This window comes from Anguilla rostrata, chromosome 4, assembly GCF_018555375.3.
Source record: "Anguilla rostrata isolate EN2019 chromosome 4, ASM1855537v3, whole genome shotgun sequence".
In the NCBI taxonomy this organism is placed as follows: domain Eukaryota; kingdom Metazoa; phylum Chordata; class Actinopteri; order Anguilliformes; family Anguillidae; genus Anguilla; species Anguilla rostrata.
The window spans coordinates 23,741,073-23,763,725 of record NC_057936.1 but is presented as its reverse complement, the minus strand read 5'-3'; the positions used below and the strand labels follow the sequence as shown (position 1 = coordinate 23,763,725).

The 22,653-nt window shown below is 40.1% G+C and overlaps 2 protein-coding genes across 3 annotated transcripts; one reads left to right on the top strand and one right to left on the bottom strand.

The window, feature by feature from the left end:
• The first annotated feature begins 13,971 nt into the window (after positions 1-13,971).
• vmac (vimentin type intermediate filament associated coiled-coil protein) lies at positions 13,972-19,021 on the top strand. Its single transcript, XM_064331592.1, has 2 exons — positions 13,972-14,823; positions 15,361-19,021. The coding sequence occupies exons 1-2, from the start codon at positions 14,633-14,635 to the stop codon at positions 15,710-15,712; spliced, it is 543 nt and encodes a 180-aa protein (XP_064187662.1). The 5' UTR covers positions 13,972-14,632; the 3' UTR covers positions 15,713-19,021.
• A 97-nt stretch (positions 19,022-19,118) lies between these two features.
• Positions 19,119-21,751, bottom strand: larp6b (La ribonucleoprotein 6, translational regulator b). Of its 2 annotated transcripts, none has more exons than XM_064331588.1 (3): positions 21,507-21,751; positions 20,785-20,998; positions 19,119-20,531 (listed from the first exon to the last, which is right to left on the bottom strand). In XM_064331588.1, the coding sequence occupies exons 1-3, from the start codon at positions 21,611-21,613 to the stop codon at positions 19,395-19,397; spliced, it is 1,458 nt and encodes a 485-aa protein (XP_064187658.1). In that variant the 5' UTR covers positions 21,614-21,751; the 3' UTR covers positions 19,119-19,394. The 2 variants fall into 2 exon arrangements, with proteins under 2 accessions (XP_064187658.1, XP_064187659.1); XM_064331589.1 differs by having other exon boundaries at positions 19,119-20,513; positions 21,507-21,748.
• Between the last annotated feature and the right edge of the window lie 902 nt (positions 21,752-22,653).

Here is a 22,653-nt window from a genome sequence, read left to right as displayed (position 1 = left end):
AAAATGTCTCACTAAAAGAATTGCTTCATGAAATTCCCACAGGGAAAGAGTACTGAAACCCTATTATTGCCAGAAGTTGTTTTATTGTGGGAAATTTCCAAATGCATGGTAAGTGATAGAGAGTGATGTTACACTCCATCAGTCTCCCATCCTGGGACAATCCACAGTTTTAGCCCTCCCTGATGTCTACCTTCTCTTTTCCTTATGAACAGATTCACACAGTCCTCCGCACTCAGACGCAGGGCCATGTGTTTGTATGAGGTCGTGACCCTTAAGGACAGCATTTTCAGGCTGAATGATAGGTGCGTGGAAGCATTTACTGCTCTGAGCACCGTGGCATCATTAATCACCAGCCACTGCGGAACCCTTCTGGCACTGAGATCTGATCTGAGGCAACGGTTCTCTCCAGAATCTTCATTTCCACTTAAATGGAATGTGCATGGATGTTTTGCCTCTGCACAGATGCAGGAACCACGCTGTGGTCTCAGGGCTTGTGCATCGGGCTTTGGAATTCCAGAGACACTTATCACTCCCTTCACCTGCCGACAATGTCAAGGGGGAAAAAAGCAAGGAATTCTTTTTTAGATTCCATATTCTGATGCAATCAACATTCAAAGAAATGATGGGCATATGTAGCATGTTTGCTGACATGCAGGATCTGCTTTAAGGCATTACATTCAGGCCAAGAAGAGGAGTTGCACTCTTCTCTAAAGGGAGAAAGGGGGATTTCTGTCTACCATGGGTGAGGAAATAATCTGTTACGGCAGTGAACATACGCTACAGATTGCTGGACAGCTTCTCCTCTGTGGGTGGTTTGGCATTTGTTAATGGTCTGCCTTTGCTGACAGTCACTAGATTCTCTGCTAAGTCCATTCATCCATCCATCCATTATCTATACCCGCTTATACTGGTCAGGGTCACAGGGGGTGCTGGAGTCTATCCCAGTGTGCACTGGGCGAGAGGCGGGAATACACCCTAGATAGGTCACCAATCTATCACACTCTCTGCAAAGTCTTTCTGGAATATGACACACAAACCTAAACAATCAAACTTTGATAATAAATTTATCTGATAACAAATTTGGACTCTCCTGGTGCCACAGATTCTGCCTGTTTGATGGCCTCCCTGATATGACTGATCATCTACAATATGAGTGTACTGCCACACATCAGCTGTGCTCCCAAATTAACTTTTTTCTGCTTTCTGCCTGTGTTCTCCTTCGTATCTATCTCACTTTAAAATCTGACTGAATGATTTTAAAGTCAATCTGCACAGAGCAGTGATCTTCATTCGCGGTGCTGGCGGGCTGCAGGCTCTTCTGGCTTTTGTTGTTACTCGGCACTTAATTAGTAAATTACTCAGAAGGTTCCAGCTGATGGGACCTAATGTTAACAGCAGAAGACCAGGAAGATCAAGAGGCATGAGACAAATATGTTCTGTTGTCTAGCAAGAGAAACCACGCATCTACGAAAAAGCCCTTGCTATGAGCTGTTGACAAGAACAACACTGGACCAAAAAGATTGGGAAGGGGTAGATGCACATCATAGTTGCCATTTCACTGTAGCCAGGGGAACTGGTTTCTCTCTAGAATTGAGTTCTTCCTGTAGTTGTGGCACAATTTTACAATGGTTGCTTTTGCTAGAAATCACAAGATATTTGTCTACTGCCTCTTGATTTTTCTGGGCTTCTCCTGTTAACATTACTGCTCATCAGTTGGACCCTTCTGAGTGTCAATATGGTTTCCAAGTAACTGTACTTGTAGAGAGAAGGTAGCTTTTAACAAGTGACTTTTAACTATTGTGGAGATGGACTTCCAAGTGAGGGCGCCTGCTCGCAATAGTCACATTCACAAGCGTTCATTATCTAATGCCTCAGTAAGGGCATGGACAACACAGCATGTGTTATCCAAAGCGACGTTTTTTTTTGTACGTCGCTTTGGATAAAAGCGTCTGCCAAATGAATGTAATGTAATGTAATGTAACAGCAACTTCACTCCTTTATCTAGCAAGCCTTTCTAATGACTTAGCAGGAAAAAAGGAGTGATTTGCAGTTTTTACAGGCTTTGAATTCTGTATTGATTTGTCTTCCTTGGTTTAATTTACCCTTACAAAGTTAATTATAAAAAGTGAAGAAACAGCATGCACATTTTTAATCATTTCAGCTGCATATGATTATCTGTGATTTTTTCCTTAACAATTAACACAGCATCTGATGCTCTAGTGAGAAGTGCCTGTACCTGATTTGCACAGTTATTTCCCTTGACTGAGAATGCTTCAAAACAAAATAAAGTCCCCAAAAAAACATGGCAACCAGAGAAGGGGGGGGGGGGGGCGCAGCCACTACCTCTGCAAGTTCAGCTAAAACAAATTAATCAATTAGTTCTAGAGAACCCTACTTCTCTCTGGAAAGCCCCCCCCCCCCCCCCCATGCAAGTCAGCATCAACCAATGTGCGTCAGAGAGAAATCAATAGAATCCATCACTCTAATCTACCAGAACAACTCCAGGACAGGCTGTGCAATAAATCCAGCAAACCAGGCACTGAAGAGGCATTCTTGCTGAGTGCCGGAGGTGGTACGCCCTCATTGTGTTCATGATGCTCCCTGACTGACATGAGGATATGCTGGTTTGGCATTTTGGGGCCTCATTGGGAGTCCTGTGGCAGGCGGTGGGAATATCTCTAATATCAGTGTTCGCTAAAAGCTTCCCCTCTGGTTCGAAGAGACAGTGTGTGGGGGAAAAAAGCACTCAGCAGCTTCCAGGGATGTTGTTTGCTTTTACTAGCTTTTGGGATGGAGTTTACAAGACCACTGAGGGATCTGGACTCTCATATGATGTCAAGCTTCCTCCTCACGCAAGCAACCAGGGCTACTCAGAATGTCAAATGTAGTTTTGTCTTCAAATTTTCTTTATTTTATTTTTCTTTTGCTAAATGTGATTTACAGTGCATTTATTTTTCTGTTTTGGCTTTTGTGGGAAAGGAGATTGTTAGGTCAATTTCCATTGAGATCATTCTGTGCAATAAAATATAGACCAGCCCAATGCCTATTAATGGCATGCATGATTAGATACTATAGCCCAGCCATACAGTAAAATGACTGAAATTATCTCAAAAGTATTGATAGGAACTAAGCTCTGAACAAACATGGATATCGTAAGTATGAAGGTCACTTTCAAATGTGCCAGGGTGACAGAGTGACAGAGAGAGCAGAGTGGCAGCTTGTTATCTCTTCATTTGACAGAGAGACAGTAAGAGCTATTAATACCAGGCCCTATTATTGACCCCTGCATGCTGCGTCCTGAGGTGTCTGCCTCTCTGGACATTCATGGCAACAGTGTGATACTAAATATGTGGAAAGGACTCTGCAGGCATGATAAAGCCTCTTTGCAATATTTCCCTTCACCATCTCTTAACTGTCCATGCATGTCACTCAAAACTGGTATTTAAGACAACTCCAAGGCATGTAACATAGATCATAGATTTTATGAAGTGCAGAATGAAATACTTGGAAAAAGAGTATTGGAATAAGTCTACCCCTACACATTGTTCATAAATCATGCACCGCAAGCATCAATAATTGTTATTATTGCCTCATATTGATTTGACCCTGGCTCCAGAACTATAATGGTCATTTACAGTCTTCTCAATCCTTTCCTCCCAGGAATATATTAAAATTCTAGACATTTCCCATGTCAACTGTATAAAAGATTTATGTTGCAATAGTTATTTAAGAATATAAAAATGGGACATTGCTAGAGCAAACGCCTACTGTAATTTATACTTCCACCATTGCTTCTTTGGGATTCATTACAAAATCAGATAAGAACTTCGTCAGCTCAGAAAATGAATTTCTGCATCTACAAGAAATTACTTTTTTCTTTCCTGGAAGCTATTGTAATTTTAACAGGTTAAAGCACCAAAACTGGGCTCTGAATACTTTTTTCCAAAATGAATAAATTCTCCTAGTAATGTCACTGAAAAGGGAAGCGTTTACTCCATATGCCGCTAAGGCTATTCACAATTCCCAGGTTCTTGGAATTTTTTCTAGAAATGAGGAAAAATTCATGTTGTCACTAATGATTTCTGGTCCTGAATCCTAAGCAAAGGAAATACTTTGTCAGAGGATATGGATATGAGCACACTGCTGCCCTCGAGCTGTCTTTCTTGGTATCTCAGAGCTCAAACAGAGAAATATAATGCAATCAAATGAATGGTAGAAAACAATGATGCAGTATACCGATGAGCCTGTTCACCTTTTAATGCCATTTTAAGACTGTACGAACCAGCTGGAATAATAACATTATATACTATCACTTTATTTTAATATATTATTTGTGAAGTAAGTATGGACATTGCCTGTGATGGACTGTGCACTGATCACCAAAAATTCAAGCAAAATATTAAGCACTGTTAACATAGTTCATATTAGCTTACATCATGTTTAGTGCTGAATACATGCCATGATCAAAAATCTTAGATGGATAGCAATATCAATTTGTTCCTTCAAGGCAATCAAAATAAAGTACAATCTTTCTGCCGTAAACATCTTGGTGTTTTAGTGACTAATATAAAGAAAGGCTCTTGTCTCTAACTTGATTCAAAATTTATGAGAGGGCTGTCTTCCTAGGAGCAAATGGTTTCTCACATGATATATTTATCGAAACCTCATGTCAGGTCTGAATCTGATTCAAGTGCAATGCATTGGGTTCCTGGCGCAGTCATTCTATAAATGACGTGATCCTGAAAAATTACTGGACCCACCCGTCAAAGGCTGAGAAAGGATAGTGGCCTTTCCCAGTGGTCTTATTAATACTGCAGATTAGGTGTTTATGGGCAAGAATGTTCTAATGGATACTGAGTAAAAGGCAAGGATTATACACATCTGCTTCAGGATACTGAACATTTAATCCCTGAATTAAATTTAATTCAATTTAGTATATCTAGACAAAAAGTTAATTTTGTCTGGATATTATTGGCTTCCTGAAATGGATGTCAGAATCTGTCTGTTTAAGGTTTTTACACTTGTTTTGAAAGGGCATGCCTGACAGGCAGTGTATTTTAAATGCTTTCCACCAGACTATAAACCCTGTCTTTGGGAAGTCGAGCATGAGAACTGTTCAAATCAGCCTTGGTGAGCCTGATTGCAAACAGAAGCGGCAGACGATAAATGCAGATTGAGATTTCAGATTGCGCTTTCTATTGCCGTGGCTAATTCATCCTAAGGGGATCAAACTATAGCATGTGGCAGTAAATTAGTAAACTCATTTTGAAGTTATATTGTATCAAATGGGCATACTTGACAGCAACCTCTGATAAACTCTGTAGTCTATACTGGTGCCTGAATTAATATTGACATGCAAACCATCTACATCCCCATGAGTCCCTCTATACCAAAGAAATACAACACAGTATCTGTCTAGATACGTTGAAGAATGATATGCTCCCACACTAGTGAAAGTATGCAAGGTATGCACTTGGCTTTCTGTCTAGGTGGTCTACAAAGTTCTTGTATTTTTCTGTGAAGCATGTCTGCTTCTCTGCCTGCACATGCCATTTATACTGCCATTTAGGCTCCTAGCTCCATTGTGGTTGTATCTGTGAGAATACCTCATTAATAATGTTTCAGTTTTTTTTTTTTTTGTAGGAATGCCTTCAACATATTGTTCATTTTCAAAGCCAAAGTTCCTCAGAGCCTGCCTGGTGTGGCTTAGCTGCTCGTCTTCTGAGGAAGTCCATCTGTTTCACCGGAACAATGCTGCTCAGACAGGAATGTAACTGGAACACTTGTGATGATCTTGTCTGCACCCTTTCATGTGTAGGTACTATCTTGTTTTGGAATGCTGGTGCCAGGATCTTTCATGTAAAGCAAACGAAAAAAGTCGCTATGTTAAGCTTGGAACAAATGAATAATACTTACTTATCTTTGAATATGTTTATGTATGCCATCATGAGTTCCACAGTACTCTTTAGAAGAAACACAAAGTGGCTGACTGCATGGATGATTGCATACTGTTTATTGGTCCGTCACATTTCCTATGGGAATTTACTCAATTTAACCTCTGGGTTCTCGTAACAGACAGAACACTGTGTATGTGGATCATTTCCCATGTTGTATCAAAAGTCAGTGGTTTCCAGTTGGAAAACCTCCATGAGTTCCCATACTGGGAAGATCACAATGGGAGCACAGGCCTTACCCCTGCTTTGCCCCAGTTAGGAGAATTAAGACCCATGCTGCAGTGGTAAAAATAGGTGGGTAAACCCTGGGGTACCCGGCTGATGCATCTGCCTTCGCGCACCCAATAACAAAACCACTATTACGTTCAACATAATGGAATTAATTAAGCTAAAATTGAATCGAATGCCTTCTTACTGCTGCTCATGGTAGCTCATTTCACGGTGCTAACGTTACCTCAAGCTATTCAGATAGCTACATTGGGTGGGGTAATTTGCATTAAATCTTGCATTGTATGCCTATAAGACACAACATGTTGCTCTGGTGGCACGGGGTTACATTTGGTCAACAGGTGATTACATCAGCTACTCCTGATAACCTTGCTAAAGAGATATGGCCCACAGAGATAAGCAATCTCAGACATGCAGTCAGTGGCCATCAAATAAAACAGAGATACAAATGAAAAGATCTTCATGGGTGAGAAAAGAAACAATACGTTCAGAAGTGTATAATCTATTCTGATCCAAGCAATGTGCAGGGTATGTACTGTATCCCTTAACATACGTACTGTACCTTAATGTGCATCATGTAATTTCCTTTTGGCATCCTTGATTTTCATGGTGGAAAACATTGGCAAACATTTGCATCCATTAATTTTCATCCATTCCACACAGTCATTTGTAATGTGCTGTGAACTGCTGATCAATTTTTTTTACCCCTCTAATTTTATCCACTGTTCAAGTTCATCGGAAGGGAGAGGCTCCAGAGGAAGTGAGCTGGTTAATTTATTGCCATTGACCTTGGCATGATTGCATTAGCTAATTCACAAGGTGTTCATCCATCAAAATTGCTAAAGTGACAGTGAGAAAGTGCCTGGAAAGAGACAGATTAATGTGCACTGAGGGACAGCTGAGTGAAAGGACGCCTCGCACTCATCACCTAATTCAGTTACTGGCTTCCGCACAGCTCTCTTTGAGACACACAACCAGCAAGGGATCTTTACCGCATGCATTACACCCACTCATTAACAGATGAAATCGGAGACTTTGGTTCTCCCTTCTCATCTCCCTGGCCTGAAACTCTCTGACGTTAAGATGGGGATGAAGCTGCGACCGTGAAGCTGTGCACCTGAGAGAAGGGCCTTCACTGGCAGTCACTTGGAATAGAATGTCATATTCTTTGGGAAGTAGTGACCATGAATATTCCTTACTGTGTGCTTTGACCCGGGCAAGATTTTTTTGGAGCAGTTCCATGCGCATGCCCTCCTTACTGGGTACCCTTTCTGCCCATGCTTCCAGGGGTCTCTTGGCCTTGCTCTCCTCCTAGTCCTGTGTGGCTCGTAGATCCTTGGCTGATTTCTGGAGCTGTTTGAAATGGCTGAGCAGCAAGGTGACATCCAGAAAAGGCTGTTACCGGAGTAATTGCCTTGAGTGTTGAATGCCCAAATTTCTTTTTTTCTGTCCCGGTTTAAGTCCCTTGAAGCCAAGTAAAGAGCAGCTGTACTGTGCCTTATCACCTGGTGCATTTAACATCTTCAGTACAATAGCTTGTAAGTACACCCCAGTGTATGATTTGCTTTATTTGTGTAATGGCACATCAATGAAAGTTTCATGCTATTAATGCTCTCTCCTCCTGCCGGTTGCAGATATTAGCTCATGTTCCCCTTCAGGGGACAGGTGTGGAGAGATCCTTCTTTCCCAGTAAAGTTGTACTGCTGGCCTCCAACGTGTAGCTCTGGCCAGAACACCCCTGTCAGCCCATACTTTCCCAATATGTTACAGGATAAACAAACCTGCCCAAAAACCACCCCACCCCAGGTCAATTATTTCCGATGCATGATCTGACAAGTGTAAAGGATATACTGCCTGTGAGGGATTCATTCTGGGGCTTTCTCAATTTACTGCTGTGAGATGGGAGAGGTATTTGGGGGCCAGCCTGGGTGGCATGGGACTTTGGCTCTCCTATGCCGTTAGTCATCGGTGACTCGCAGACTGGGAATGGCTGCTGATGCCCTCTGAAGGTCAGCAAACATTCCACCACTGATCTCACATCCCAATTCACAAGCGTAACTTTCGCGACACAGGACCTGAGCTGGGACGACCGCCAGGGACATGCGCACAATGCTTCCTGGCTGCCACAGACACTTGCCACTCCAGTGCCTTTGAAAGACAGAATTCCACTAAATGTGGCACATGGTAGTGTTTGATGTTTGGCTATTTTGTGACCCATAACAATTTAGCATTCCATGTTATGAAATACTGATGTAGTGGTACACTTTGAGAGCAGGCACAGTAGTATAAGTCCAGCTGCACAAGCTCCAGTTACAATCATGTATCAAGTGTTCTTAATTCTTTCATTTGCCATAGTGGAATCTGAGACTCATTAAAGTACACTTTCCAAGTATGACATAATCTTGGCTGCATAAATTGTTTCTGTGCCTTTCTTTTAATAGAAATGATAGCCATGCACATCCTGTGATTTTAAGAGAATGGGACTGCTACTTCATGTTTTCTCAGAGTAATTATGGCAAGTCAATCATTCTAAACATACCACATCAACATATAGATCCATTCATCCATCCACCTATCCATCTATCCTACATCCACCCATCCATCCAAGCAGGAGCTGAGCCAAAAGGCTTGATTTATCAGCCAGTCTTCATTCCAAATCTCACAGAGTAAAATTTCCAGTGTTAACGCCACTAGCAGAGTACATACAAGTCCAATTGGGACCATATGTACTCTGTAAGAGTTAATTTAACACTGAACAAATTAACTGTGAAGCTGTGGGTAATGACCAAAAGCAGCCAAATACAAAATTAAATGTAAAAAAACAATTTGTAAAAACGTAACATACAAGCAGCCAAAATGGGCTTTCTTCGTATGGTGGCAAAGCATACACTCCTTGACAGGGTGAGGAGCTCAGCCACCTGGGAAGAGACCCCAGGGCATTCCCAGGATATGCTGGAGGGATTACATCTCCCAGCTGGCCTGGGATTGCCTAGGGATCTCCCGAGATGAGTTGGAGGAATTTGGTGGGGGCAAGGGAAATCAGGGCTGTTCTGCAAGCCTTGTTGGCACCGCGACACTATCTTGGACAAAGATGTTAGAAAATAGATGTCCACACATGATATACAGCAATGCACACTCACAGTAAAAAAATGTGTGTTCATTTAACTGTAACAGAGTTTTATATGAGTCTGAGAGGGATCAAATGTACTCTATCAGAGTTTGTTTAAGACTGAACATTTTACTGTGCATGTGCAACCAATTTCCCCAATGCCAAAAGCAATAAAAGTTTTTTCATCTATTTATTTGTTAGACTTCTTGTTATGGCTACACCCAAACAGCATACTACACCATGCCCAGGCACAATCTATGTACCGCTACTTTGGGAAGACTGGGGTTTATAGTGTGCTACTAAGTCCACAAAAATGAATAGTACTTTTGTTATACAACTGCATGTAGCATTTAAATTATTGTTCATACTACAGGGTGAACATGACACATGCTATCAAGATAGTGATCAAGTCTGGCATGGTCCCACATCATACAGCAAAATAAAATGCAAAAAAACTATTTGTAAAAACGTAGCATGGAGTAGACAGTGTGTATTATAAAGCATAATAATAAATCGGTATATTTATCCACCCTTAATTCCAGCCAGGCCATCCAAATTTACACATAATGTATCCAGTTGTATACTGAGAGCAGTTATCTCATAGTTCACCAAAAAGTAGTTCACCAAAAAGTAAAGAATTCAATAATAGCTGAAAACAATCCAGCCTAAAGCTGTCACCAGATTGTGAAAGACAAGAGGCATCCAGACTAGCAAACTGAATTAAACACAAAATGTACAGAAATGCAATGTTTTAAAAGAGCTATTTATTTATAAATGACAGTTTATGGTAGGAACACACATTAAGATGATGGAAAAACATGGTTTTGGGGACAAGACAACCTACCATCCAGTTCCACATGCATCAAAAGAGATAGAATAACGGATGTGATCAAAGACAGTTCTCCAGTGAAAAGCTGATTCATGATAACCTATCAGGATTTTACCCTTTGCATTTTCTTTTGTTTGTGCTTCTTTTAAATTTGCTGCAAATGTAAAGTAACATCAGGCCACTCAAACTATCCCTTTAGCCAATCTTTAAGAACACAAGCCTTTATCAAAATGGGCAGTTTCCCCTTACAGCAAGGCAAGCGTGGATCTCCCATTTCTACATTGTCAGCACTCTTTTCCTACCCACTTTTCCCCGATTCAGATGGTTTGGACTATTTGATCACTGCTTAAATGCGTAGAACATTGCAGGGTGCATACCCTCAGAACATTGCTGCAGGAAGTTAAATGACTATTTGAGCCTTTGGATTCATCACCAAGGTTTTGTGGGTTTGGGCACCGTTTTGCCTTCTATTACCTGACTAAGTTATTATCCAGTCAATCAAGTAAATTTCCAGCTGTATAAAATTTCTGAGTATGTGTAAGATGCACAAAAATGTAAACAGTGGATTTGGGTGTCTGCAAAGCAAGGCCCCCTGATTTTCCACCTCTGGGTCTTTCCGGATGATTCTCTCAATTAAATTAGCTGTGTTTTTTTATGAGCCCAAATTCATTTTGAATCCGTTGCGCTGTCACTAAATCTCTGATGTGTGGACTAACACTGCCCCCATCTGGCAGCTATTTAAATGTTTTTATTTTTTATTATGTTTTTTTTTTTTACATTAGTGAAATGTAAAATGTATTTTTAAATTAGTGGATGAATACTTTATGTGAAATTAATCTCACATTAAAACTTAGTTATACAAACTACAACTTCCACACTCAAAGCTATATGAAAGAGGCCACGCTACGAAAAATAGAAAGGCCTGCATTCCTTTTATATTACAAAAACAGTTCACCGGTAACTTGTCTGTTTGCTTTGCAATGGGCAGTGAGTGACAACAGAAAATTGTGAGAATGTTTCAGTGTTATGCCCTACCCAGCAAGTATGAGAAATTGACATACTGGCAGCGAACAGCTAATGAAATGGAACATGAGCCCATTTCTTATGTGCGATTCATTGTTAACCTGTTTTCTTATACTGTTTAATATGTCAGTGTGCAACATTCTATAATGTAAGAAGTTCTCTCTCTCAATTTTGCCAATAATTTATTCTAAAAATTATTTTTCATTATTATTTGAACCAAATAATAAAAATCATATATTTAGGCAAATGTATTAATTAATATACCATGATGAAAAAAATGTGTTGTAAAAGAAGTGCTATGAGGAAGACGAATTAATGAATTGTGACCATTATTAAGGAGTAGGCGATTAAGTGGCATATGAAGCATAAAAATTGTTACTGAATGATAGTATATAGCATATTTAGGTGGCATGGATATTCAGTTTGACAGAGGACACAATGCCATCCTTACTGATCATCATAAAGAGATATGAGGAGGCAAAGACATCGGCAAGGGACGTCTGCAGTCATTACTGTTCTTGCACTTAGCCGGTAAAAAATCACACTTAGTCTTCCATAACATATTGCTTCGTTTGAACACTGATCTGACTAAAACATGAATGTGAAACTTTGATTTCCTGCTGTTTCAATACTGTAGTCCACGCACACAGAGCTGTTATGTGGCTACACATTATAGACCAGGGCTGCGTTTCCCTGCTGTAGCTTACGAGTGCCTCAGACCACCCTTTTAAAGGTATACCTTTCATAAGGTATACCTTAGCTAAGGAGACGCTGGGAAACAGCTCGAGACCTAAAGGAAGACCTTAAGGTATACCTTACGACGCACGTAGCGCTAAGGAGACTCTGTGAAACGCAACCCAGATGCGTAGTAGATTACCGCAAAGGTTGTGCTGCATGAGCCGACTTGGGGCAGCAGGGGGCACCAGATCGGAGCCGCTTCTTCCTCTTCTGATAGTGGTAGGGTGAACTGATAGACGTTTTGCTGCCACCTACAGATAGATACGCGGATTACACGCGGGTCCTGTCCTTTCATCCTAGACATGTGAATATTATAAAGTCCTAAACACAGACATAAGCTTCTTTCTGTCGCATGCTTAATGATCTTCTTTAAGTCTTTTTTTAATTTACGCACGAGCAATGAGCTCAAGCAATGAGACATTAAACTGTGTTACATAACACAGCATAATGACGAGAACTGGCATTAATCCCAACAATGCTTGCTATTTTCCTACATGTAAAGCCTATTGTGTTCGGTTTCCCTAGATAGTATCTAGAACCGTATTAAGCCTGGTTTTGAAAATATTTTAATTAATTAATAAACATTCCTGCAGAAAGTTGAAGCAGATAACCTACCAAGGGGTAGCCGACCTGGCCAATCCATTTGATTAAATGCTTTGTTAGATCCGCACAACAGTTCTTTGGATAGAGCCCCTATTTAATGTAGCCTATGTTCGTTCTGTCGTTACTATTGCACTGGGACAGGGATGAGCTCTCCATCCATAGTCGGGTTCTTTCTTGCCGCCGTTTTTGTAGCTCCTTGTGCCCCCCCCCCCCCCCGTAAACGGAGTTAGTGACAGTGCTTCTGTTAAAAAAATAAACATTTTAAAAAATAAATAATTAACTATTGGTGTTTCATCCGGGATATTTTCAGACAGTAATTCATTTTTGTACCCTGCAAGACACATGAGTCTTTGGTCTTATTCTCAAGAACCATGAATTGCAGGCTGAAACCAGCTCCACCGCAAGAGACATTCAATAAAAAATAAAACAATTCATTTTTTAAATATATATTTTGACCGAGATAACCGTAAACAGAAATCAACTGTAGTCTATCACTTCCATTGATGTGGCACGAATAAAAGCATTTCTGTTTTGTAATAATTTAAAACAAGCTGCATTAACCTGCAGTCTCAGACTAGTGAAATGATCCAGCCGCTCCTTGACAGATAAAAACTACGTCGACAAAGAAGTGTAACAAAACTCTGCATCAACTTAACAAATAGCCTATTATTTAAAAGTATATTTTTAAAGTATGGTCTTTGTGTGCGCTCATTTATGTGGCACATTTTGGTTGTTAAAGCACACTTTCATTCATCGGGGAGATGATAATGATAGATTTCAACAGATTCTAAAAAATCGTAATTCTATTTTAGCTTACTGCGTAGCCTACCCATAGGCCTAAAGTTGTGGACTTTGCTCAGTTAGTCTTGGAGGAAATGAAAATAATTAGCTGCTCCGTATTTCGAGGGCAAGTACAAGGTGTTCGTCATTCAACGGATAAAGGTAGGTTAAGTCATATTATGTTTAAACAACCAAAAAGAAAATAAAATGATGGTCGGCAACTAAATATTTGGATCATGAGTGGTTTGTCCTGTCGGAATCAATTTCCCAAGTGTTTCAAGTCTGCTTTTCACCTACTAAAAATAGACATTTTTCAGCATTAAAAGGGTATGTAGGCCTAGTAGATTCACTGTTTATTTATCGAGTATATCTAAATAAAAGTTAGTTTGATACTTAACTTCGGCCAAAACGTTTGTGAAACAGCGGGCGTCACTGTAACCTTTATTTGCTATCAATGGGTCTTTCTCGTAATGATTAATTTCATTTCTAACAAATTCTGGAGGCTATTGTTTTTATAAACTAGACGAGGATATTACCGTGATAACGTATCGGTCTAATCTATACTACAAATTTATATTGGCAAGTGTTTTCATTAACAGGAGAACGAACGAAGTTAGCAACAATAAGGTAACGTTCCTTTATGCACAAACGGGTGACTTAACAGTCATGCGCAATGTCTTCAGCTACCGTTCTCCAATGTTGCACCGTTTGCACAAGCGCAGAAGGTGCAGAGAAATAAACTGGTCTGTTTCCGGAGTCTGTAATCCACAGGTTTCAAGGAAGCTATCTGAAAAGTTTATTTAGTAATGCAAGTTATCTAAATAGGAAAGTTTATATTTATGTATGTGATGTGAAATCGTAGTTCTGGGTACTTGAATGGAGTATAATGACCATGTTGGTTGTTTTATTTATTTTACCAGTTCCGTGAATGTAAGCTAATGGTAGCTTGGCATCTAACTGGCTGGGTAGCAAACCCACTAGCTAGCGGCGAGTTACGTATTTGTCTTATTTGTGCTCGTTTGTCCACGTCTTTCTTTGCGTGTATATATTGGCTATAGATACTCTGTAAAACGGGCTGATCAGTTTCCAATATTCTCTGCACACGCTGACATCTTGATGTCAGTCTGTCGATATTTCTCGTTTCTGATCGCTGTAGTCATTTAGATGCTCTCTGTATTAAAGCTTTAATTATGAACAGGCGTACTCCAACATGAGATGATAAGCAGACACCCCTGTCAAAATAGCATGCATTGAGTGCTGACAAATTCAATCAAGAGGAGCTTACCATCGACCAAACAAGCTAACGGAATTTCAGAGCAACCGCCTCGGAGAAAGAAGAGAAGTTGTTTGCACGACAGTTCGTGTGACATGTCCTTGCCGTCCCCGGTGCAGATCAAGGAGGCGAACGCGCACCTGGTCGCCGTGCACAGGCGGGTGGCAGAGCTTGAACAGCGCCTGGAGGCTGCGGAGAACACTGTGCGGGAGCAAGCGGAGAGCCTTATCCGAAAAGACGAGCAACTCAGGGCTGCTACACAGGAAATTGCGGAGGTCAAGGATAGGTAGGCAAAGTGGACTTCTGCCTGGAACACAACTGTTACTGAAAAACACCGAACTGACAATTTATTATTAATTGAAGTGATGCTGTAAGGTTGTGATTGAAATCACAGCTGCTGTGTTAGCATGTACTCTTACTTTCCTCATAGCTTTTTCTTACTGTATTGACTGCCATATAAAGCTTTTCACATAGACAGCTGTAACATGAGTCTATATGATTGAGTGCAAGGTTTGTGAGAATTGGGTTTTTATGATGTTATAACTGTGTGCATTGAAATAGTGTCAATATGACACTTTTTGGCTCTTTTATCAGATATTTAGTATATAGTAGCCTACATTATGTGAGGCTTTCTATGATTTTGTGACCTTGTTCATTAAGATTAAAATACACCAGCTGCATGGTGAAAAGTGCATTAATTATAAAATAACTTGGAATAGGTGACTGATATTGAAGTGTTATTTTTATGATTTACATTGTAGCTAGGGGAATACTAATGCTATTACAACATTATTTCTTTATAACTTTTTTTTTTTTCCAAAAGGGAGATTGCCTATCTGCATGAGAAGTTGTGTAAATCGGAGGAAACCATTCAGAAGTTCCAGAACGTGGTGAAAGAAAGGGATGTCTTGATTGGGCAGCTGCGACACCGCTGCCAACTGCTGGACAATATCTGTAAGAGCCGGCCCTTGCTGGACAGCATGCTGTCGCACATGGCTGAGGCAGAACGATTGGGCCCAGTCATCGGTGCTACTGAGGCCATCAGTTTATCCCTCACTGACGGGGACTCAAACTGCAGTCCCAGCCGCATTGGCAACCACAAGGACTTTTCCCTCAGCGAGGATGACATGGATGACCAAGATGTAGATGATATTGTATTTGGAACTACCGTGTAACACGGTGTGTCAGACCTGAATGTCAGCTTTGAAGGGGTAGTTTTGAACCTTCCGAAAGGTTCGGAGCACCAAAGCAGAGTCTTTCAAGGCCAGATGATGGTCCCTGCTTATTATTGTTTGTTTACCCATCAGCTGTGGTTTACTTTAGGAATAATCAAGTTAAGTTGCAACAGTGTGGATAAACAGAGAGTTGCATGCTGAGAACCTTCTAAAAGGGAAGGGGGTAGTATAACCCAACTGGTGGCATGTTGAAGCAAGTAGAGACCTCCAGTCTTGTACTGAGACTTAAGAATATGACTGAGCTGAGTGAATGAACACACCCTCTAGAAAATTCTGTACATTATAACACTGTTCATTTAATCTGTGGATTCTGTTAGATTTAAAATCTTAAACATAAAAGAATAGACTGACTCCAATTACTTTATGCTTCTATTTCCCATCTTCTATCTAACTCTTGTTGACAGCAAAACTTTAATTAGGTTACATAAAACACTGTAACCTTGAAAGACCAATTGTAGTAACAAAGCTGTAAATATTGTCTGTAAACTGCTAAATGTGGTCTTGGTTAAGCATCTCCCAAATTAAACAGGTAATTTTCAGTACATTTAAACATCACTGATCATATGCTTTAAGTACAATTACAAATGAAAATCAACATGTGTTAACAATTTGCTTGTCATATGGTTACCATTTTTAAACAGATAGCCGAAATACTCAAATGCTAGGTTGCACAAATGTTCAAGTTCTTTCTCTTAATTAGAATTTTTTTATTTAAAAAAACCCCTGTAAAATGTACAGTAATTAATGTGAAAATATAATACATAAACAGTTTAACTATAGATACATTCATTTTTAGTCATGCTGTTGATTTAAAAGTTAAACTTAGCTTGAAGCACTTTTCAGGGACTATATTTAAACATTTTAACCTCTCAACTTTAAACGTAAACTTGAACCACTATAATAATGATGGTGATGACGACGATGAATGTAGGGAAGCAGATCCTCTTTATTAAATGTCATGTGCTGCCTGACACAGGAGCTTTACTTCAGCAACTACCATAGGCCTTTTCAGAAGCTGTGATATACGGGTACAGTTTTTAACATTTAGTGACCCTCTTCAGAAACAAAATGGTACCGTGAATTTATTTAGAACAATCCGCTGGACTCTTATGAACATGCTCTTTTCAGGGAGACAAGAACCATTGTTCACCAAAGCTTTAATTTAAAACCAGGTCATCTTTACAGTTGTCTTAAAATAATGGTTAAAAAGAATAATATGTTAATTAAAGATTTCATAAGGAAAGCGAAGCTTTGTCCTTTTTTTGTCTTTGCAACAACAGTATGAGGGATGAGAATGTCCAAATCAGTTTAAAAAGGCAGAAATCCCTCATAAAAAGTTATCTCCTGTTCTAATTAACATGTCTGGCAGTTACAGAATTCAGTTGCTGTTATTTATAGGCACTCAGTGAGGATTTATTTGTTGAGCACAATGATTTAGATGTGATTAGGCTATATGTATAGTGTTAATAGATGTATAAGCAAGAATATAGAAATGTAGTCTGGCTGTATTATTCACATTATTTGTGCCACTTTTTGTACAAATGCATTATGTGCACTCCGCTTTAGTCAAAGCGTTTTTGTGAAATGAAGGTCTGTTTAGTTTTTTTGTGAGATTAATAAGGTGCTCAATGAATAGAATCTTATAACTTTCAAAGTTTATTAAATACAAGCCACATATTAAACAAGAGGACGCATGTCCTATTTTATCTTCTTCAATCAATTTTCAATTTATCTTTGCATCAGTGGGGATGTGGACCAAGCTCTAAGGCAACCACATGGGCCCTGCAGCCGCCCTGCGTGTGAGCTGGGTCTCTGATCACCTGCATCCAGCTTCATGCAGGTGATCCAGCAGGTGAAGTTGCTTCGGTGAAGCAGTCTATGCAAATGATACATTTGCCAGTTTTTCAGCTATAGTATAAACACATGATTTTGCTCAGATGCCACCAGCATAAAGTGGGAGACCAATTAAACATATTTGAATTGGGTTGAAAATGAATTGCTGATGCCTTTTTCTTCAGCTACTGTTTATGTAAAGGAAGCTATTTAATCTTTTTATTCAGCACAGTATGTGGCTTTTTTTCCTAGCCAATGCAGTTTGCTTCATCGTGGCTCAAATTCCACATTGGGAAGCAGAAGGTATCTATTTTCCTGTGGTTTCCGGGCTGTTAGATAATACAGCTGCAGGATAAAGCAAGCACCGACAAAATACCAGTGTGTGTAAAGGTCATTTGTAGAGTTGCCTGTTTTTTTTTTGTTTTTTTTTTGTTTTTTAGAACAACATTGTATCAACCTTGGGTGTTGTCAATTTTTAGTCTGTTTTCGCAAATATCAAGTATGGTTCCATGTTACCAAGATACTGAATGTGAGTAAAATGTTACTGCCAGTAATGGAGAATGTTTTTTCCAGGTTGTGTTAAAGGACAGGCTAGGTATAATCCCAGGATTCATTTTGTTTGCTACTGCAGTATTTACATTTTTGTGAAGCGAGCTTGCCTCGTAAAAATTAACCAAACATGCAATTGCTTTGGATAATCTGATAGAGCAGTATTTGCATTTTCTGTACTTTGTACACTTTTGTTCCAAACCTTACATAGCATTTGAAACATAATTGGGTTCTTTACCAGTGTTTACAATCTCTGAACATCTACATTGAATGATTCCTGGTGCTGCTCATGAGGACACCATTTCGCAATTCACTTAAATTAGTCCAAGATATCCGCCTTCTATGCAAATCTTTTTCTCATTCATATTTTAGGCAAATGATTTTGTTCCATGACATACTGAGGCAACCATGTAGTTCCTATGACTTTGAAGGCAACATTCTCACAAGCACAGGATGTTAGTAATCACTTAACTGTCAAATGGCTGGTTTTTGCTCCTTTTGCCTTAATTCATACAGTGGGAGAGTGTGCAATGTTATACAACCTCCAGATGAAAAAAATAAAAATTTAAGATGGGATTTTTTTTTTTTTTTTTTAACTGATCATGGTTCCGCCAGTGACTGGCCAAATAAAAGTTGGCTTCCAACAGTATATTCACGTTATTGTTCAAATGAAAACAAATCACTTCAACATTCCAGCCCTAATACCGTTAAGCCAAAGCTATACGAGAAAAAAAATTTCTGTTGATAAATCTGGATAAAGGGTCTGGTATTTTTTCATGCTGAAGACATATCTTTGTCTTTGATATGATTTGTACATGTATTTAACACTGGCTTTAATAATAAAATAAAGAACATTGTGATTCTTTATTTTGTGTGCTTTAAGTCTCTCAAACTTTTCTTGTTCCTAATGAGGGCTGTGATTAATATTCACCCTATGAATAAGGGTTAATTTAGAATGCTGAGCTGCATAGAATCAAGTCATCTTTATTATTTTTTGTTTACGTACAAAAATCTTGATTGGCATTTCACACAAGGCCAAGCAATGGTTGCAATTCCTGATTGGACCCTTAATACATATTCTTCTTACCCCAAATTCTAATGTCACATTTCACATTTACAACAACAGTGAAACTAGCCTAATGCTAAAAGTGCCATCACAGTGAGTTATGCAATTAAAGCCCAACTTCTCCATCTAATTACACAAGTGTTGGAGACAGAGACACCATAACCAAAAGTAAATCTAAAAAGTTTGAGACGTCAGTGTGGTCGCAACAGTTTTTCCCCCTCTAAAATGGTTGTAGAAGCCCCTAGAGCCATCAGGTCCAGTTGGTTGCCGCACCACTTCCACCAATGCCCAGGGCCTCTTCAGCTGTCCGGGTGAGTGGGGGTAGAATTTTTCAGGGAAGAAAGCTTGGGCAGCAGTCTTTCGGCGCCAGACCCAAGGGCTCCCTGCAATGGCACTGTCCTGGGAGCAGTCTCCTGAGTACTTGCTCCTACCGAAGCTACCAGGGCCACTTGACAAAGGACTGCCACTGAACTCTGGCGTAACTAGTGGAGAGGGAGTGTGGCCAGCCACAAACAGCTTGCGGGGTAGGAGTGGGCTTCCCAGGGGACTAACCAAGGGATTGCTGTAAGGATCTGAGCGATATGAGGACACTAGTGGGATGGTAAGGGGGCTGCCATATAGAGCCTTTGGCCGGGTGACCCTGCGGTTTGGTTTAGGTGAGGCCGGGGCAAAGTCTGATTCTGAGGAGCTGTAGAGAGCAGAATCCTCCAAGGTGTATGGGTAGCGTTTAGCCTTTCGGTTTGGCTTTTTGGCAGACATCTTCTCGTCCTCAGGGTCCTCAGACTCCTCTTCTGTGGGGTCCTGGCTGCAGCTCAGCTTCCGTGTGCCCCGGTTACCTAGGAGAGCCACTCGCACTCCTCTCCCTGCGCTCAACCGGCCCTCTTCCCGCAGGGCCTCGTAAGCCTTACGGGCCCCTTCCAAATATTCATACTCCACCACTGCGCAGAGTTTGCGACCAAGCTCAAAGTGTTTACTGCTGTATCTTCTCAGCTCTGCAGGCAACTCCTTGCCAGGACGCAGGATGCGGAGGGAGGAGATGGTTCCGTAGCAGGCAAAAAGCTTCATGGCAGTCTCCATCAGGCCCTGCTGCTCCACCCCACGACTGGACTCCTCAGCAGAGTGTTCACCCAGCAGGTTCCAGGCCAACAGCAATTTAGTGGTGGGAATACACAGCAGCCAATTTGGCACAGGCTCCTTCCGGCACACCTTTGTCCCCTCCTCGTTCACCTCCAGCAGCTGTGAGCTTCGGGCTGCTGCTAGGGTGATGCGCCAATCTCGTGTCAGCTCCCGAATCTGTAGCACATGAAAAGACTTTGTTTTTTAGATTATCTTGTTCCTGACCGATGCTGCGGTTTGACTAGCCTTATTTGCACCATTCACGTTACTGTGCAGGTAAAATGACTTTGGGCAGATTCATCGTTTTCAAATCTGGCAACACTGGTTGTTCATTAGATTTGGACATGCAAACAGGATGTTGACAATGAAACTGCAGAACATCTTAGGCCTTTGGGGCAGCCCTACTCATATTTTATTCTAAATATAAACACTAAATATCAAGCCGTACCTTTTTAAAAGAAGTTAGCAATTTAAGGCTAACATAACCCATCCTGTTTCTCTGTACGTGTTTAAGGAGGAAGGCATCCTCAGCCAAATTCTCATTGGAAAGGTAGCTCTCCAACTGAGCTGTAATTTTATGCTGCAAATCTGCAACTGGTAGACTCCAGGCTTCACCTTCATGGCAATCTTCTTCAAACATGTCGGTTAGTTCAGTGGAACTTCTACAAGAGAGAACAAAACCCACAGACTACATTAGTTGACGCTTGTTCAAAATGGATACAAGAATTCAGTATTTAAATGTTTCAAGATTTTCTAATCATCCTTCTACATGCATTAACCATGTTAAATCTAACAAAACGTATCTGGTGAATTCAGATCTGATTAAGTAGGTTATGTAATAAATGTTCAAGTGCGGTTTTTAGGCCCCAAATGACCATTCCTTCAGTTGTCCAGTTTAGTTCAAATCCACAAACACCCAAATGGCGCAGAAAGGCACATCAAAGTTATAGTCACTTCATACTGCAATGAAAACTAGTCAGTTCAAAAACTAAACTCCAAACAATTTTCTCCGTCCACCATCTATAACCATACTTGTACATTTCCTACGTCCGAACATTTTGGTCACGGGTAGGTAATGTAGGACTGTAGATCTCTGCATTAAGTTCGACATTCATTTGCCACTTTAGCCGTGATCATACATAACTAAATATTGCGTAGGCTATCACTCACCCATCCATGCTGTCGTATAACCCGTCCTCGGGAAATAAGTGTGGCTTGAAGAGTTCGGAGCTGTTCATCCCGGCGCACAGGACATCTCTTTCCGACCCTGAGAACATAGGGACTAGGGAACGACAAATATAACTTGACGAGATGGATGCTTCTTCACATTACCGTTTCTCTTGAGCGTTTTTCCAGGTTGGTAGACCTACGATATTAAGTTCCGCACAAGCGGTTTCTATTTTGAAATGTATACTATTGGTTAATGGTGTCCATAATTAATTCAGTGAACGAAACCAGCTGTTCCCATCCTGATTAGTCACTGATAAGCTTCTGTCAATTGGTGCATACCATTTCATGGAAACATTTTATGTATATGAAGCTACCACCTTACTGTATTTATTTCATTTGAGAAATACTTCGTTTATGAAATCGATCATTATGAATTGTCTAAATAATTATCCTAGCTTTATGTTAATGTTGTGCTTATGTGGGTTTGGCTTTAATTGTGCAGTAGTATTTGTAATAAACGTGATAAAGTTTTGTTTCTGGAATTCATGCCAACTTGAGATCTCTAATCTCGAATAATTTATTTAATGTGACCTTTTTATGAGTGACAGCTGCAGACAGCTGTAAGTATCCTTGGTGAAATTATTTTATTTCTGGAGTTATAGCACAGCTGTATGCTATATGCGTCCCTGCTGTAGCCTATATCCTCGTCATTTTTATGCATTTATTTTTATTTCAATATGTTTATGCAACGTTCTGCGCGATAGTCAAGATTTCTGCATGTCATCTACTGTGAGTGCCAGCTTAAGCTAAATGGCTAGTTTTCATTTGTAGCACTTATACCCATAAATGTCATGCTTCCAAAAAAGAGAAAATAAATTTTTTATTGAATGGAAACCAGAAAAAATGTATATTATAAATATTAATTTATTAAATATACCGTTATACCTTTAACTAACCCTAATAAGTTATTCTAGAACAGTCCCGAAGAGCAAGAAAGAGTTGGCTATGTATTTGGTAATCCAAAAATGGGGGAATAAACAACAAGGATTTTCTTATATTTACAATACAATTTCTGTTTGCAAAATGGAATCCAAAATGTGAAAATAATTATATTTATTTTATTTCGAAATTCGCTAATGTAGTCCTA

Excerpts from the sequence above, each read along its gene's own strand:
- vmac (XM_064331592.1), top strand. The coding sequence starts at position 14,633 with ATGTCCTTGCCGTCCCCGGTGCAGATCAAGGAGGCGAACGCGCACCTG. Across the intron at positions 14,824-15,360 it reads ATTGCGGAGGTCAAGGATAG|GGAGATTGCCTATCTGCATG; the intron begins GTAGGCAAAGTG and ends TTTTTCCAAAAG.
- larp6b (XM_064331588.1), bottom strand. The coding sequence starts at position 21,613 with ATGTTCTCAGGGTCGGAAAGAGATGTCCTGTGCGCCGGGATGAACAGC. Across the intron at positions 20,999-21,506 it reads TTATACGACAGCATGGATGG|AAGTTCCACTGAACTAACCG; the intron begins GTGAGTGATAGC and ends TCTCTCTTGTAG. Across the intron at positions 20,532-20,784 it reads TGCTAACTTCTTTTAAAAAG|TCTTTTCATGTGCTACAGAT; the intron begins GTACGGCTTGAT and ends TAAAAAACAAAG.